Consider the following 18,965-nt stretch of genomic DNA (forward strand, 5'->3'; position numbering starts at 1 on the left):
TTGGCCATGCATGCCTGAACATCTGAGAGGCGATCTGAGAGAGTCGGCTCGAGGACAAACCAGGCCAGAACAGGTGCCAACGTTCTAGCGCCCCGTGTTAACGCGGCTCTCTGTGATGGAGAAGCTATGATTCGTGACACAATTAATTAAATCTAAATATACTCTATAGCCAACCCCCACCCGCACAAACTACTGCCCTCCGAGAATATGGCTCATCCCTCTTCACGTTAGTCGCCAAAAGCCAATATTACCGTTCCAACTAGAGCATGCTTTGTTTGCGTTTTATCTAATTAAATTAATGCATTTGGTGAAAAAAAAGCACTTAGAAAAGAGAAAAACATGCGTGCACACCTACGATTTCATCAAAAAGTCTCTCTGTCAATTGCCCGAACGCAGGACCTGTCTGGCAATGGGTTCCCCTTGTCCCCCCCCTCCTTCTGCCTCTTTTAATTACTTTACTTATTATTGTTGTAAGAGCAAACAGAGGCAGAACTCATTACACATCCATAAATGAGAAAAGCGAACGCGTGGCTTCGGGGCCTGCTGAGAGAACCTACAATTCACTTATAAAGTTGGAAACAAAGCGAGAGGGGGGTAAAGAGTGAGTGAATGAAGGCTGAGAGGGAGACGAATGCTATGAAATGAAGTTTCATTCCTCTCTCTTCACATTATTCGGGTTTGGAACGGAGAGAAGACATTTCCAGCGTGTGTCCCTGAGCTGCTCCTCCCTTGCAGCGGTGCAGTTTTTTAAATTTTTTTTTTATTTGAGAGTGGGCGCCTTGACTTAGCTGTAATAAAGACAGCAAGTTTTATAGAGCTGGAATGGAGTCTTTACGAGATAACCGGAGAGCAGGGGCCAGTGTGGGATGTGTAGCGCCAGTATTTGAGCCTCTGGGGGACGCTAAGTCAAATCATACTGCGGGTGCTGAACCCACCAAACACACCCGTTCCACCATTGGCAGTGGCTTATTCTGGTGCAGGAAATCTAATGATGGTGCTTGGGTGTCTGAATCCGTTTTAGCAGTCTGACTAAAGCTAGTCATTAGCCCAGGCTAGCGCTTTGCAAGACGGCTGGCGCTTCATTATACTGCCTAACGGTGCCCACTCTGTTTGCTCCTCTGCAAAATAGCCTGTAATAAAGCAAATCAAGAATCACAGAGGAATTCAGAAATGACAAGCCGTAGAGCCCTGACAGCAGAGCTGAAGCACAGATAGCAAGGCTAATTTGAGGGCTAATTTGTTAGCAAGTCAAATAACCTAAGTCCACAGTAGCATAATTAAGTTAGCCACTGATAAAAATGCCTGCAGATGTCAGAGCCAACTCCAGAGGGGAAAACGAAAAATAAACAAGAATGACGGAGAGACCCAGAGAGCAAACAACTCCTAAGCCCCAGTTGCTCATCATTACAGTACTAGAATATTCATTAAGTGGTCTGTGGAAAAGTGACCCAAGCCTTATGGTTATAGATGGAGCTAAATAAATGAGCTCTGTTCAAGCAATGACATGTCCGCAGAGTTTACAGAAACATACTTTATGGACACCTATTGTTGATGGTATCAAGTTTTGTACACTTAAAAAATATCTGGCATCTTTTTCCATGTAATTATTGAATTTCTGTTTTTATTTTCTTAACTTACTGTATCATAACCATTTTTTTTATCAAAGACTAATATATATATATATATATATATATATATATATATATATATATATATATATATATATATATATATATATATATATATAGTTTAAGTCAGAATTATTAGCCCCCCTTTGAAATATTTTCTCTTTTAAAAATTTTTCCAAATGATGTTTAACAGAGCAAGAATAAAAGCAGTTTTAATTTTTTTAAAAAACATTTTAAGGTCAAAATTTTTAGCCCCTTTAAGCGTTATTTTTTCCGATAGTCTACAGAACAAACCATCATTATACAATAACTTGCCTAATTAATGTCTTGTGCTGATGTTAAAGCCTGTGTGATTTAACTGTCTATGTACCTGCATCGTGTTGGTAACAGATTCACTTTAATTGTTGGTTCTACTAGCTCAGGGGTGCTCAAAATTTTTAGTATGAAGGGCCAAAAACCAAATATTATCGAGAGCCGTGGGCCGAAGGTAAATATACCGAACTATATTACATTAAAGTTGCCATACGTAATTTCCTGATTTATTTCATAATATTTCAAAATAAAAAGAAGCCATTACATTAAATCATATTAACTAATGCAGTTACTTTTTAAATGATGACTTATGGCAATAAAACCAAACAATCACATTTATAACATAGCGGAGTTCAATGCTGAATACACTAGTCAAGCAGAATCTGCCTTCGACTTGATTTGCTCGCCAAAGTTTCTGCATTGTCAGGTGACAGTATATAGATTTAAACAGAATGTGATTAATTTACACCATTTAATTTCAGTTAGCTTTTAAAAAACAAACAAAGGTTAAAACAAACAAAGGCTTACATTAAATTTGAATTGACAATCTCTAAACCATCCCCCTCGTTCTCCCTCTCTTCTCAGATAGAATGGTGGGCCAAATCAAAGGTTACCATGGGCCAGCTTTATATATATATATATATATATATATATATATATATATATATATATATATATATATATATGTTTTCCAGAGATGGGTTGCGGCTGGAAGGGCATCCGCTGCGTAAAATGTGCTGGATAAGTTGGCGGTTCATTCCGCTGTGGCGACCCCAGATTATTAATGATAAATTAATGAACAAAAAGTATGTAAAGTGAATACATAAGTAAATTAAAACAAAATATAGCTTTTCCTGTACCAGATGAATGCATGGAAAAAGTATATATAATTTATTTTCAATCAAATTTTAATCAATCAAAATCCTAAAAAAAAATTAAAATGTTGTCAAAAAGAAATGCTCTTTCCCCCCCAAGTTATTGTTCTAAAATTATTTTGTATTTATTGAATGAAAAATCCAAAAATAAATAACTAAATTAATAAATCTAATAAAAATAATAAAATAAATAATAATAAAAAAACAATTAAATAATTATAAGAAATATTAAATACTTCCCAGTGAAGGGTATCCGCTGTGTAAAACATGTGCTGGATAAGTTGGTGGTTCATTCTGCTGTGGTGACCCCAGATTAATAAAGGGACTGAGCTGAAAAGAAAATGAGTGAATGAATATAAAATAAAAACATGCATTATGAAAAAATGAATGAACAAATAATGAAAAAATAAACAAACACATAAATAATAAAAACCAGTTCATCAAAAGGTTCTATATATAATTTAAATAAAAAATTAAAACCATTGCAAATTTTGCTAGTTATGAAAATGATTATGTAAAAAAAACCCAAAAAACAACTACAGCAACAACAATTAAAAGTCAATCACCTGCAAAACAAGACCAATAGCTGTTCCAAATGAACTGAGAATTGAAGTGAATCTGTGAGCAACATGACGCAGGTACACAGGGGTTAATTCACACAGGCTTTAACACCAGCACAAGTCTGTGTCAAGAGTGTACAAAAACACAGCACATCACTTGCAAAATTGCACATACACAGATGAGAGGTGTTAGATACTGTTTGATGAAATTGGCAGCGCAGACAAAAGCTCTCCAAAAACGTCAATGTATTTGGCTTCAGTACATGGGGACATTTGCAACGGTGACCATGTGAACATTTGCACATTACCACTGAAATAATTGACAACATCCAACATCACTGCATGTGTATCATTTGACACGCTTTCTCATTTTTATTCTTTCCTTTCTGACATTTGAAAATATTGACGGTAGAGTATGCTAGAATAGGGACCTGTACCATGAAGCCAGATTAACTCGCTAATCAGTTAAGTATCAGTTTAGTTTGCACCAATGCTGGGTTTCAGGTACTATGAAGATGGATATAGCTTGGCTTTTTAAACCATTTGTCACTTTCAATGTTCTGGATTAGAGATCACAAAGCAAGATTCTACCAATCAACTGTAAGCAAAGGGCCATATGTGTGACACAACAAAAGACACTCCACCTAGTTTCTCTTGCTCCAAATTAAAGGTCACTAAATAATAAAAACACTTTTAAAAATAAAACTCGCTAATTATAACTAGAATTATTTATTATAATTATATTACGATTGTATAGGGTCTATAAAATCCAATCTGCATTAACAGTTTTAGTAAAATAACTGTTTATATATATATATATATATATATATATATATATATATATATATATATATATATATATATATATATATATATATATATATATATATATATATATATAAAATTAATTTAAATGAATACTAAGACGAATGAAGGAATTTAAACTAAATTTAAACTAAAACTTTCCATGTGACTTTAGTGGTTCAACTGTAATCATACAAAGCTCTGAGAACAGTTTAGTGTGCCAAAAAACAAAACAAACAAACAAACAAAACAAAAATAAGTTGTTTGCTTTTGTCTTTTTGTGTGCATTCACTAAATGCAGTATGATGCATTGCCTTTAAAGTCAGATATGCTACACAGTAGTATCATATAGCCCAGGGGAGGGCAATCAATTTTTCCAAGGGGCCACATTAGTCTTTTAAAGGGCCAAAACATTTTGTATATATATATATATATATATATATATATATATATATATATATAAAAGAAAACATTCTGTGAAACTACTTAATAAACATTTATAAAAACTCTAAAGTTTAAAAAATGATTAATTTTACACACAAAGTATTTTAAGGACCAGCATCACAATATCAACTTCATATAAATGCCACGAGGTTGATTGTTTGATTACTTCAGTTAATTTTTATTTATTCATTCATTCATTCATTCATATATTTATTCATACACATTTTTTATGTTCATTGAGAGAATTCTAGCCTGTGTTGGGCTGAACAAGTGCACTGAAGTCAGGTTGAATGTGAGTATGTGATGTAATTATCATCACTGAGAGAGGATATGTATCTGCATTTGTTAAATGGTTAATCTGATTAATTATTCTACCATTATTACTGTGTAATTCCATACAAAGTGTGAAGCTGCTAGGTTGGTTCCTGTCACATGACTCGTTGTTCGCTCACGACACTCTGAAATTTTTGGATTTTTTCAACTTGCAGCGCCTGGAAAACGTGAGCGTGACATACCGCATGTGCATCCATTCCTATTTGTGCGCTGAACCCACTCGTCTCCAATTGAAATAATGGAACTGAGCGCGCAAAAGATGCTATATGTAAAAGTCTCCTTTTATTGACTCGTAATATCAGACCTGCGCATTGCAATACCCTGTTTGTTCTTGAATTTACATTAAATAAATACTTCACATGGGCCGATCAAAGAAGTCCAGCGGCCTTAAAATGCCCAGGTCTGGTATGCCCATGTGCAACCTGGTTTGATGTGGAAAACAGTTTCTTTTCTTTTTTTGTGCACAATTTTTCTTGGAGTTTCACATGATTACAGTTAAACCACTGAAGTCAGATGGAATGTTTTGACAATGTATTTGATTCCTTGGAATTTGAACATCTCAAGACTTTATAAAGGGTCAGAGAGCTTTCAAATTTAATCGAAAAATATTTTAATTTGTGTTCTGATGATAAACAAAAGTCTTAGGGGATTGGAACAATGTGAGGGCAAGTGATCGATAACAATTACAATTCTTGGGTGAACTAATCCTTTATAGTTTAATGATATATGGATGTTTTTTTTAGGGTGGAAAATGTTAGGAATAACTAATATTACTAATATAATATAATATAATATAATATACTATAATATAATATAATATAATATAATATAATATAATATAATATAATATAATATAATATAATATAATATAATATAATAACACCAATACTTAGTGTTACTTAGTATAGGTAGGCTTAAGGGTTGGTGAAGATGATTTTTTGCAGTCATGTTTTGTGAATCTGTCATGTAGAATGAGTGATCCTCAAAAATATACCCTTAAATACATCACTATAATTACAGTCCCTCGTACATAAAACTGTGCAGTTTTGTACTTACAGTTTTGTTCATATTTTACAATTTTCATGAATTATGCCACCTAGATGTCTTCACTTTCCAATAACATGACCTCCACACTAAACCTGATGAGCTTCTTGACCTATGCTAAGCTAACAATAACAGATGAACCCTAGGTACCTTGATAACAGTGCATGAGAAAGCGAGAGTGAGAAGGTGTGTGAGGAAATGCAGAAAATCAATGGTGGATCAATACATTTATAAGAACACAGTGTTTGAGTGTGTTTACTAAAGGAGCAGCAGGAGTCAGGGACTGAAGAGAGTTCAGCAGTCACACGCCATTCATGTCAACACTGTGTAAACTAAAGAAGACAATGGCTTCCTCATGCTTCTAAAAGTGAGATACATCTATGAAATGGGTGTGTTTGTAGAATGATTCATATGATTGATTTTTGCGCCGGACATATTTCAGGCCTGGGATCGGTATGAGTGGTATGCACACACGTGGAATGATGCAACACTGTGTAAATCAAAACTAGAGGCTAATGAAGCGACAGAGTCAAGCACACAACGCAGCAGGAACATATTACAGGGAACTGACTTGGCAAATAATTATTAAATGTCCACTGTGTGGGATCAAGTTCAAATCTGTTATTGTTCAGAAAAAATAAATAAAATAAAAAACTAATATGAGGTAGATATAGGGACCCAATTAAGGTCAATGTTATATTTGCTGATATATATATATATAAATATATATATATATATATATATATATATATATATATATATATATATATATATATATATATATATATATATATATATATATATATATATACAACTTTTGATGATAAAAATTCAACTATGCATTTTGTCAAAGTAACAATTACTAAAATTATAGTAGTTTGAAACAATATAATGTCTAATAAATAATGTATAGAGAATTAAGTCTGTAAAATAACAAACAGTACAGAGTTTTTTTTTTTTTTTTTTTAAATACAATTTTTTTTTAACTATTACAAATGACAGTAAAACTAACTTTTAAAAACTTTTCAACTTTAAAAGTTTTTGGAGGAAAGATCAAGGTCCCAAAATACATTTAAAAAGCATGAATAAATAATAAAAAAAAAACATGGATCACAAAATATGGAAAATTGTTAATTTATGGATTTTTATAATCTATATAGAGTCAAGCCCAAAATTATTCATACTCCATGGATACATCAAAGGGCACCTATGGTGAAAAATCTACTTTACAAGCTGTTTGGACAGAAATGTGTGTAAGTATAGTGTATAAACTGTCATATTGAGGTGAAATAAACACACTCAGTCCTTTTTTAAATTTAACAACATAAAAACGGTGGACCAATTGGAGCGGTTTTCAGATCGACCGCAACTTGACGTAGGAGTGCGGTCCCCCGCCCACCAATATTGATTGACAGCTGCGCGCATTAACATGTCCGGTAGTCACGTGTATAATCATATCAACAAGAGAGGACGAGCGCAAAGCAACCGGGAATAAAAGGTCTGTTCAGTTCGCTAGGATCATCAATCATCATCAAACGTGATCAGGAGTGAATTGTACAAGTTTAACATGTTTTAAAACAGAGCATGTGCATAATGAATTACAGCGATTCACTTCAGATTCACTTGATCAGCACAGCCGCGTGTCAGAACAATTATAAAGGAAGACGCTTCAATCCCGGTTTGTGGACGTTAAATCAGGTTTATTTTGTACATTAACATAACAGATATCCATACAGCAGTGGATATTACCGGTATCATGTCACATATGTGTGCAAAACGAGTGCAAAGCTTAATGCGCTGTCTCTCTCTCTCTCTGTGTGTGTGTGTGTGTGTGTGTGTGTGTGTGTGTGTCTGCGCTATGTGTGTGTGTGTGTCTATGCTATGTGTGTGTGTGTGTATGTGTCTGCGCTATGTGTGTGTGTCCTCGCTGTGTGTGTGCGTGAACTTTGTAATGACATTGTGTGTGACTCATTGTTGCAACTCCACAAAAAATGCATCAAATACTGATTGTTAAAGTTCTTACTGTAGTATTTCTCACAAACGTTACGTGAGATCTGCTTCCTGAGGCAGCCGAGGGCAGCGATTGCTGACAGGCACGTGGGAAGGTGAGGGCTAAAAATGGGCTAACCTATGTGCCCTTTAACTTTTTGGTGCTCTGTTGGATTGAGTTCTGGTGACTGTGGGGGCCATTTAAGTACAGTGAACTCATTGTCATGTTCAATTGAGTTCATTGACATGACGAGTTATCCTGCTGGAAGTAGTCATCAGAAGATGCGTACACTGTGGTCATAAGGGATGGACATGGTCAGCAACAATACTCAGTTAGGCTGTTGTATTGACATGATGCTCCATTGGTACTAATGCGTCCAAAGTGTGCCCAAAAATATCCCCCACACCATTACACCACCACCACCAGCCTGAACCGTTGAAACAAGGCAGGATGGATCCATGCTTTCATGTTGTTGATGCCAAATTCTGACCCTACCACTCGAATGTCGCAGCAGAAATTTAGACTCATCAGACCAGGCAACGTTTTTCCAAACTTCTATTGTCAAATTTTGGTGAGCCTATGTGAATTGTAGCCTCAGTTTCCTGTTCTTAGCTGACAGAAGTGGCACCAAGTGTGGTTTTCTGCTGCCGTAGCCCATCCGCCTCAAGGTTGGACGTGTTGTGTGTTCAGAGATGCTCTTCTGCATACCTCAGTTGTAACAAGTGATTATTTGAGAACTGGAACCTATTTGTCAGCTGGAACCAGTCTGGCCATTCTCCTCTGACCTCTGGCATAAACAAGGCATTTGTGTTCACAGAACTGCCGCTTACTGGATATTTTCTCTCTTTCGGACCATTCTCTGTAAACCCTAGAGATGGTTGTGTGTAAAAATCCTAGTTGATCAGCAGTTTCTGAAATACTTAGACCAGCCCGTCTAGCACTAACAACCATGCCGCTTTCAAAGTCACTAAAATCACCTTTCTTCCTCATTCTGGTGCTCGGTTTAAACTGCAGCAGATCGTCTTGACCCTGTCTACATGCCTAAATGCATTGAGTTGCTGCTATGTAATTGGCTGATTAGAAATTTGCGTCAACGAGCAGTTGGCCAGGTGCACCTAATAAAGTGGCTGGTGAGTGTGTATGTATGTGTATATATATATATATATATATATATATATATATATATATATATATATATATATATATATAGCAGCACAACACAAAATCATTGTATAACCCATGTGTAACCTGACCTGATGCTGAAAACATAGACCAACAAAGCCATTTACAGGTTTTTTGGTGCACAAAATTGTTCTTGGAGCTTCATATGATTATAGTTGAAACACTGAAGTCACACGTAATGCTTTGACAATGTATTTGGTTTTGTCCCTCACGTGTGTGTTAACAGCTGGCATGGCTCTCTATCATGGTCTACTTGCACAAAGATGATCAATAGCTGCATTACTCTCTTTCCACAGCATTCACATGCATACCGCATCACAAGAGTGCTCTGTGACATTGTTTCCAGGTGGAGTTTTGAGAAGGCTGTCTCCTCCAGACCGAGTGGAGGCAAAGGAGGCCGATCAGCCTCTCGCTGTGCTGTCATCTGTAATTACGGGGGCATCTTCAGAGAGGCCCCATGCAAAGCGTGTGGCAGACAGGCTAGCGGCTAATGCACGGGACCCACACTTCACATCAGCGAGGAAGGCAGGCTGACCTTGCTTGCCTCACATTAGCACTCTTATCTGGTGCGTGTGTGTGTGTGTGTACATGTGTGTGTGTGTTGTGTGGAGGTGTAGGAGATGGTCCAGGAGTGGGCCGCGGGGGCGGGGAGGAGCAGAAATAGATCACTTAGGGGAACAAAGTGTAATTAATGGGTGGAGAGAGATAAGAGTACCCTGGCCACTATCTGGGAATGTGCTAATGGGGTTCACACACACTCAGCATGAGCAGGGAATGACCCCTGACAGAGTGTGCGCGTGTGTGTGTGTGTGTGTGTGTGTGTGTGTGTGTGTGTGTGTGTGTGTGTGTGCGTGTGTGTGTGTGTGTGAATGCTTGAAGAAGACGACATCATGTATACTGATGCCACAGATATGAGTGAGTGAAAGCAATGCAAGAATTCTGCATACATTTCACTGATCAATCACCATTGTAATATTTTACGCTGGTGCTTGTTGATGAGTTGATTGTGGTAACAGTCATTTAAACTGCAAAAATGCTTTTCTTAAAGTTTTTGTCATGCTTCCAGACAAAATATCTAAAAATTCTGCTTTGTTTTCAGAAATATTAAGTGTACATTAGGTGAGTTTTTCTTTAAAACAAGCAAATAATCTGGTTTTACTTTGAAATAAGTTCATTTTGCTTACCATATTGGCAGATCATTTTGCTTTTTTTTAAGGAAAAGCTCAGAAAAAAGTAATTTAGACTTACTATTTCTGAAAAGACGACAATATTTTTGCTGGTCTAGAAAACGCTTCTTGATTTAATTGAATTTTTAGATATTTGGACTAGAAACAAGACAAATAATTAGTTTTTTTTTTCAAGAAAAGCATTTTTTTGCAGTGTAGTAAAGTAGTAAAAAAAGTGATGGCGTGCACTTTATGTGTTCAGTAGGCACTACAAGAACAAATAGATACAAAATGTACTGTTGCAAAGTGATGCTAATTACTAGCCTGGGGTTAGTTAGCACACTAAGGTCGGAAGTTCCGTCGTTACAACCATAGTTCGTTGATTTGGCATTTGATTTGCAACAAACATGTTACAACAAACATTTGCAAACTGCATCGCAAACTTCTATGCTTGCAACTACACCACTGGAGCTGTAGTTAGAAACATAGTTCCTGGCTGTGTTCTATCACCCCCCCCCCCCCCCCCCCCCCATGTCATCACTCTTAAGCCTGGTTTATACTTCTGCGTCAAGTGATCGGTGTGACCTACGGCGCAAGCCTTGCACATAGCCGTGCATTTATACTTCTGCGCGCTGTTTCTGTTGCTCTGCAATACACTTCCGAAACGCTAGCTGGCAGTAGGTGTCTATGTTTCTCTGTGTCGATTTCCTTTGCTGGTGTTTTGTTTTTTCTGAACGTTTCCTTAACGTACAAGTGGCTCAAATTTGCTCATATTGAGGAAATTTTAATCATAAGGTATATATATAAGGTAAGGTATATATATATATATATATATATATATATATATATATATATATATATATATATATATATATATATATATATAGATAGATAGATAGATAGATAAAATGTATTCTATTTTCACACATATTGTAATCTAAATATATAAAAAAAATCCCTAAACAGCAACTTCATTTCACAAATAATTAGAAAAAAATATGAATATCAAGCTCAATTTAACACTAAAGTATTATTGAATACCAAAGTAGTATTTTTTTGTAATGATCTTTTTCAAATGCAATAAAAAATTTAAAACAACCCAATAACCTTTCTAATCAATCAATCAATCTAAACCACCTCCACACACAAGACGACAAAGTCAAACTCCATTCTGGATTCGATGTGCTCTTGTTTTTAAAAAGGATTTTGTAATTTAACGCATAAGAGGAAACAACTAGAACATGTTGTTAAGAGTGGCCACGTTCCCCCTCCTTCACAAAACACCCACATAGAACACACGTCTTTCGCATCAAACCCATGAACAATGTCATTAAACTTGGCTCAGTGGCAGGGCTTCAAATGAAGAGGACATTCATGTTTACATTGACAGATGGAACAGGGAAAGCACAGCAGTCGACTTAAGGTCAGTCCACCAGGACCAAGAGGATGCTAGTTGAGAGAAACTTCCTAACAACCTCCTGAATGCGTGGGTCCTGCGTCAGGGGTCCGTCCAGGAGCCACACAGGGGGCTCCAATGACCCTCAACTAGCACAAGAGAGACAGGCAATGTTTACAATGCATTTCCTTTGTTTGTCTGAAAAAATCTGTACTTTTTATCTGACGTGTCAACATCCAAAAATGGGTCAGAGGTCTGTTCTGCATAGTCAGGATTACAAAATAACATTAATAATATGATGGATTTTAGGGCTTGAAGGTGAAGTGTTTTAATGTGCCAGTGTTAGAACTTATTTGCTCTCAGATTAGCAGCTTCACATGTGTGTGATGTCTGATGGTTATCTGCATACTGTAGATCAGACCCTAGTCTCTGGCTTTGACCCCAGTCTGACCCTAAACTGAAGAGAGCAACTCTGAAGTGAGCGAGAAGAGAGTGAATGGCTTCTGTCAAAAGATAGAGATAAGAGATGTAGAAAACAACATGGAAAATAGTATGAATTTGCATGTACAAACAAACTTGACTATAAGAAACAGAGCATGAGAAAGTCAGAGGGAGAAGAAAAAAAATTAAGGTCATAAAAAGGCAAATAATTAAATGATCAGAAACATTAGTAAGACTGATTAAATTGTGTTTTAAAAATAAAAGTTTACTTTACTTGGATTTATCATGCTTTCTATACATTCACTGTTGTACACTTAATTTTATGCAGCCACCAAAATGAGACCCACATTTTTACACTAAGAAACATCTGTAAATTGACAGTTTCCCATATTTCATTATTCATGTTTTTTTTTTCTTCTTCACTTATTTATGCATTTGAACAATTGCATGATGGGACCCTGATCTTTCATCCAACAACTTTTAACCTTAAGAAGTTTGAAAAAGTGACTTTTATAAACATTTTGAATAGTTTGAACTGATATATTGTCTGGGTCGGTGTTGTATATTAAACTGCAAAAACCTAATAAGCTGCCAGTACATCTTTTGTTATTTTACACACTTAGTTCTCTATATATTACTTAAACAATATTTTGTCTCAAACTACTAAAATGCCAATTAAAATCACTTTGTTAAACTGCAGAGTTGAACTATTAACATCAAAAGTCGACAGTGTAACCCCCACTGGTTCTACAACCCATTTCGAGCTGGGATCAAACCGGCAGCTTTTTGTATGGGAGTGGGTTGCGTCTATCGCTAGAGCATCTTTTAGAGGTCAAAGGAGTGAGGTTTTACCTGCACAGCACTTCACTAGCTGGCCTCTGCTACAAGAGCAGAGATCAATGTTCCATAATACAATTCAGAACCGTAAATAAATGGAAAACATAAAATACAGAAACAATTAATAAACATATACTTATTTTATAGTGTAAATTTATATCTAAATATTTTAAATATATATATATATATATATATACACATTTATGAAGTAGATGTGAAGAAAGAAAAATCTAAACTAAAGCACATACACACCCAGATGATGATCTATTAAATAAAAGCTCCACAAAGTAGAGAAAAGTAGAGCAACAAAATGTTAGATATAATAATCATTACATAAACATAACAATAATAACAATAATAACAACAATAATAATAATAATAACAATAACAACAACAACAACAACAATAATATTAAGCATAATAATAAACATAATAACAACAACAACAACAACAACAACAACAATAATAATAATAATAATAAACATAAACATAATAATAATAATAATAATAATAATAATAATAATAATAATAATAATAATAATAATAATAATAATAACAATAATACTAATACTTCTAAGTGTTTTGTTTCTAATCCAATGTTGTGATAAAAATTTACTCAGCATGAGAGGGGTCAAAAGATCAATGCAATCAACCCAACCAAACAAAACACTACAATCTAAAATATTATAACTATTTAAGATTTTATTGAAATCAATACTAATACAAAACAATAAATGAGTGGACACTGGGCAGAAAAAAAAATCAAAACTAAAACACATACACACCCAGATGAGGATCTATTAAATAAAAGCTCTACAAAGTAACAAACATTTGAAAAAAAAAAAAAAGTTTAAGTGTTTTGTTTCTAATCCAATGTTGTGATCGAAACTTACTCAGTATGAGAGGGGTCAAGAGTTCAGCGCAAACAACCCACCCAAACAAAACTCCACAAACAAACAAACACAAACAATGGCAGGCATCTAAAAGCATCTCCGCTTTAGCATATACACAAAGCGTGGGAAGAGTTAACTCGCTGATAAGCTGTCTCAAACCCCGGCATTATGCATTTTTCATGCCATGTGAGTCAGAGAGCGAATAATTATCTCTCTGTCGAGTGTGGAGAACTGCGGCCACTTCCCTCTCTCCATGCTCGATGCGAATTAACTTACATAGACGTCAACATCAGATGGCTAGCTGACTTGAATACCGCAAAGACGTTTTCTTGTACTCCCATGGTCACACTGACCTCCAAAATGAGGCTCGATTTGTCCCTGCTGGGGCCAAAGAGGACAACAAACCCACCTAGGCCAAATCTATAGACCCTTATCTGACAGAGTGGCTAATGCTCAACGTGTAGCCCGTGTCAAGGAAGATGTACAGAGATGTTGAGATGCATCGTGACCCTGTAGCGACACACTATTAATCAAAAGTGTGTTGGGATGCAGTGTTTGAGTACGGCAGGGGTCAGAAGCCGCTTTGACTCTCTCAGTGTCGCTCTATCGACAGCTGAGGTGAGAGCGTGCGTGAGGAACGGCAAATAGAATAAAATAATCAATACATTCTCACTTGTCAGAAGGGTAAGAGTCCTTTAAGAAGAGTAAACTTTAACCTTAGCAGTATGTTACATTGATCAGTTGATGTAAACTCCTGCCACGGGCAGCCCGACTGTATCTCTTCTGACATATATGGAATGTGAGTCACAGATAACATTGTCTGCGAAGATGTGTGACTGGAAGTGTCAGAGAGTGAGAGGATGAGAGATGAGCATTCCTTTACAAACACTGGTCTGCTTCGCAACATACAACTGATGCTGCTTCTGTGCTCATAGGATTCCAACATTGATATAGAACTCATACCACACCATTTGTGCTACTATTGTTACAATTAGGGTTGCACTTTGTGAAGCTGCTTTTTTGTACTTTCAACATCATTCACTTGAAATTTAATGGCTTAACTAGGTTAATTAGCTTTACTAGGGAGGTTAGGGTAATTAGGCAAGTTATTGTATAACGATGGTTTGTTCTGTAGACAGTCGAAAAAAATATATAGTTTAAAGGAGCTAATAATTTTGACTTTAAAATGGTTAATAAAAAATTAAAAACTGTTTTTATTCTAGCCGAAATAAAACAAATAAGACTTTCTACAGAAGAAAAAAAATTATCAGACATACTGTAAAAATTTCCTTGCTCTGTTAAACATCATTTAGGAAATATTTAAAAAAGAAAAATAAATCAAAAGGGGGCTAATAATTCTGACTTCAACTGTGTATATAAAAAATCCTAAATCCAAAGTCCAAATTGAGTATTTTTCCAAGCAAAATAATCTGCCGATAAGGTAAGCAAAATCTTATATCAAAGCAAAACAAAAACTAGATTACTTTGCTTGCCCCATCGGCAGATTATCTTGCTCGTTATAAGAAAAACCCAGTTAAATTTATTTTATTATTTCTGAAAACAAGACAATATTTTTACTTGACTGGAAAATGCTTTATAATTTAAGAATTGTTAGATAGTTGGACTAGAATCAAGACATAATCTCTTAGTGTACAGAGTGCAATGTTGCTTGTCTGAGCATGAAAAAAGTATTTTTTGAAATATAAGTAAACTATGTTTCTGAACTCCCTCATACAGTAAACATTCGATATAGTTTGGAGTTTTCTACTGGAAATGTACACATCACAGTTTGCTTAAATGAAAATAATTTCCATCTGGGTGTGAGAATTGAGAGAGTTGCATTAATAGTGTGTTGTTGTTAGGCTCAAGAGGTGCACAGATCTGATATATTGATCAACATGCATTTTCTTTATGTTACATTCACAAAGAGAACCAACATTGTCAACTGTTTTGTGTGTTTGTTTTATCGTGATAGTCTATAGGGTAGTTAGTCTAGATTTTGGCTGCTATACGAGCTCATTGGTCCCACTTTTGACAGTATGCCATCCTAAATTGTGAAAATAACCAATAGAAGAAGGCTTTAATACAAATCAGATTTTTAATTATTCAAATGGAAATTTTCTGACTGAGGAAATGAGCTGGCCAGTTTGCTATTTGCCTGTAGGTTACAGTTTTAATTTAAAATTAGTTTTAACAATTTTCAACATTTATCTTTTTTTTTTTTTTTAAATGATAAATGATAATACATTTGTATTTTAACAAATAAGCATTTTTTTCATATTTCTTTGTTCAAAATGTTTTATTTAAAATTCTAATCTTATTACATTATTTATAAAACTATGAACTTGCACATTTGTAAATAACCCATTTGTGGTAAAATAGTATGGTAAGCATTTTGACAAAAAAAAAAAAAAAAATGCTGGAAATATTTTTGTTGTATCAAAAAGTGTGGTTATGATCACCATCCGACAAGCTAATCCAACAAAAAATAATGCTTAAAATGCCTCTAAAATGCAGTATTTGAACTTCGTAATTTAATAGAAAATGAAGCGAATAACTGCAAAAAGGTCCACTTTTAAGAAAAAAAAAAGACCACCCCTTCCAATAGGCTAGCTATGGGCCTGTAAATTAATTTGAATTAGTTTACTTACAACAAGGATGTATTAGTTTGAAAAAAATGTGACAGTAACACACTGTTTAAGTGAAAGTTACAAAATTTAATTTTTGAGCGGTATAATTAAAAAGTTTCATGTTTACACAAAATTAAGCAGCAAAATAAAATCTGTCTTATAGTCTTATAAAAAATGTCTTGAGAGTGATTTCTGAAGGATATGTCTGCAATAAATCACATTTTAAAATGCAATAAGATAGAAAACAATTCTTTCATTTGTAATTTTTTTTAAACATTACTGTTTTTTTTATTGTATTTTTTCTTATCTAGATTAGTGTTTCTCAACCATGTTCATGGAGGACCACCAACACTGCATATTTTGGATGCCTCCTTTGTCTGTCACACCCATTACAGGTCTTTCAGTCTCTGCTAATGAGCTGATGATCTGAATCACCTGTGTTTGGTTAAGGAGACCTGGAAAATGTGCAGAGCTGGTGGTCCTGCAGGAACGTAGTTGAGAACAACTGCTCTTGGGCTAACAAACAAGAAAAAAAAAAGAAAAAAAATCTAGAAAAATATTTCATGTCTCACAAAATTTATTATTGAGGGACTTGTAAAGGAACCAACGTCTTTATATTTACGATATTCTAATTGTCATATTTTGAAAGCAGAATATCATTGAGACATTAGCACGGGCCAGAAAACAACCACAGAGCAATGTGCTAAAACCACTCGTAAAACCACATAGCTAATGCCCTGGCATCTGCCCACAACACCCTACTAACTGAGGTGGTGACTTTCCTTTTTCCCTGCCAAGAAACACATTACCTTCTAAAATATTATCTCTTCTCTTCGTTGAGAAAATGACGACCAAGAAGGCATAGTGTGCTTAACCTTCGTAATGTTCCTGTTTCTGTTCAAAGAAATGCTTTAGCAGAAACAAGGTCCTCTGGGTATGCTAATACAGTATCGAGTGATAAATTAGACAGAAAGGAAAACAAGCTTTAAAAGTTAATGAAGAAGTGGAACATTAATGCAGAGAGAGATGAATGGAGAAAGAGAGAGAGGGAGACGGGGGAGAGACGCTCACCCTCTGTCATAATTTAAACAAGTAAAAAGTCTCCCACCGTTCTGTTTACAGTGTATAATTAATGCCTGCAAGTTCAAACACAGCTTTATCTGTACTCGTCGGCTTAAGTGATATGATTTCATGTTTTATGGCTGGTTATGCCCCTTCTCTTTAGGCAAAAACCACTGGGGCAATTCTGACCCCCCCTCACCACCAAACACTGCTGATCTTCTACCCGCAGCTAAAGTGGCTCGTTAATTCCCTCCCCACTGCCTGACAACAGCCACATCCATCAATCCGTCTAAAATACGCCCTCCATTGCTGTAAGTTTTACTGCCGTGCGTCTCTCGTTATTGGGCTGATGGCATGTTTCAAAGCCTCATCTCTCTCCATGTCTTCGGTTGCTGACCTCTGAGGCCTCGGTAACTTTAAACCCTCCACACCCACGTCTGCTTGATGTGCTAAAGCGTTATGATACTTTAGAACAGTCCGCTCTCTTCGTCTGCAATAAATTTGATTGCATACGTTCCAGAATAAAGGCTCTTAACTGTGGCAGAGATTCAGTGGATATCGAGGGTCCTCTCACCGACAACTAAAGACACAAGCATTCAGCATATGATGAAAGTGTTTTGAAAATATCTGGAGAAGAATGATTCCAGCAAAATAATGATATATATATATATATATATATACATATACATATATATATATATATATATATATATATATATATATATATATATATATATATATATATATATATATATATATATATATATATATATAGTTGAAGTCAGAATTATTAGCCCCCCTGTTTATTTTTCCCCCAATTTCTGTTTAATGGAGAGAAGATTTTTTCAACACATTTCTAGTTTTAATAACTCATCTCTAATAACTGATTTATTTTATCTTTGCCATGATGACAGTAAATAATATTTGACTAGATATTTTTCAAGACACTTCTATCCAGCTTAAAGTGACATTTAAAAGCTTAACTAGGTTAATTAGGTTAACTAGGCAGGTTAGGGTAATTAGGCAAGCTATTGTATAACAGTGGTTTGTTCTGTAGACAGTCGAAAAAAAATAGCTTAAAAGGGCTAATAATTTTGACCTTAAAATGGTTTATACAAAAAATTAAAACTGCTTTTATTCTAGCTGAAATAAAACAAATAAGACTTTGAAGGAAAAATATTATCAGACATACTGTGAAATTTTCCTTGCTCTGTTAAACATTATTTGGGAAATATAAAAAAAATAAAATTCAATGGGGGGCTAATTATTCTGACTTCTTTCTTTCTTTCTTTCTTTCTTTCTTTCTTTCTTTCTTTCTTTCTTTCTTTCTTTCTTTCTTTCTTTCTTTCTATCCATCGAAACTTCACT

General features: G+C 35.1%; 1 protein-coding gene across 4 annotated transcripts in view; it reads right to left on the reverse strand.

The window, feature by feature from the left end:
- Window positions 1-18,965, reverse strand: part of fam172a (family with sequence similarity 172 member A) — a 323,437-nt gene that overhangs the window by 14,123 nt on the left and 290,349 nt on the right. The window contains exon 11 of one of the 4 annotated variants that reach the window (XM_056458471.1): window positions 3,061-3,145. The exons of the other annotated variants lie outside the window; for them this stretch is intronic. Within the exon in view, the coding sequence (XP_056314446.1) occupies window positions 3,129-3,145 (17 nt within the window). The 3' untranslated portion in view covers window positions 3,061-3,128. Of the gene's footprint in view, window positions 1-3,060; window positions 3,146-18,965 lie in introns of those variants that run through there. 4 annotated transcript variants of the gene reach the window in all.

This window comes from Danio aesculapii, chromosome 5, assembly GCF_903798145.1.
Source record: "Danio aesculapii chromosome 5, fDanAes4.1, whole genome shotgun sequence".
Classification (NCBI taxonomy): Eukaryota; Metazoa; Chordata; class Actinopteri; order Cypriniformes; family Danionidae; genus Danio; species Danio aesculapii.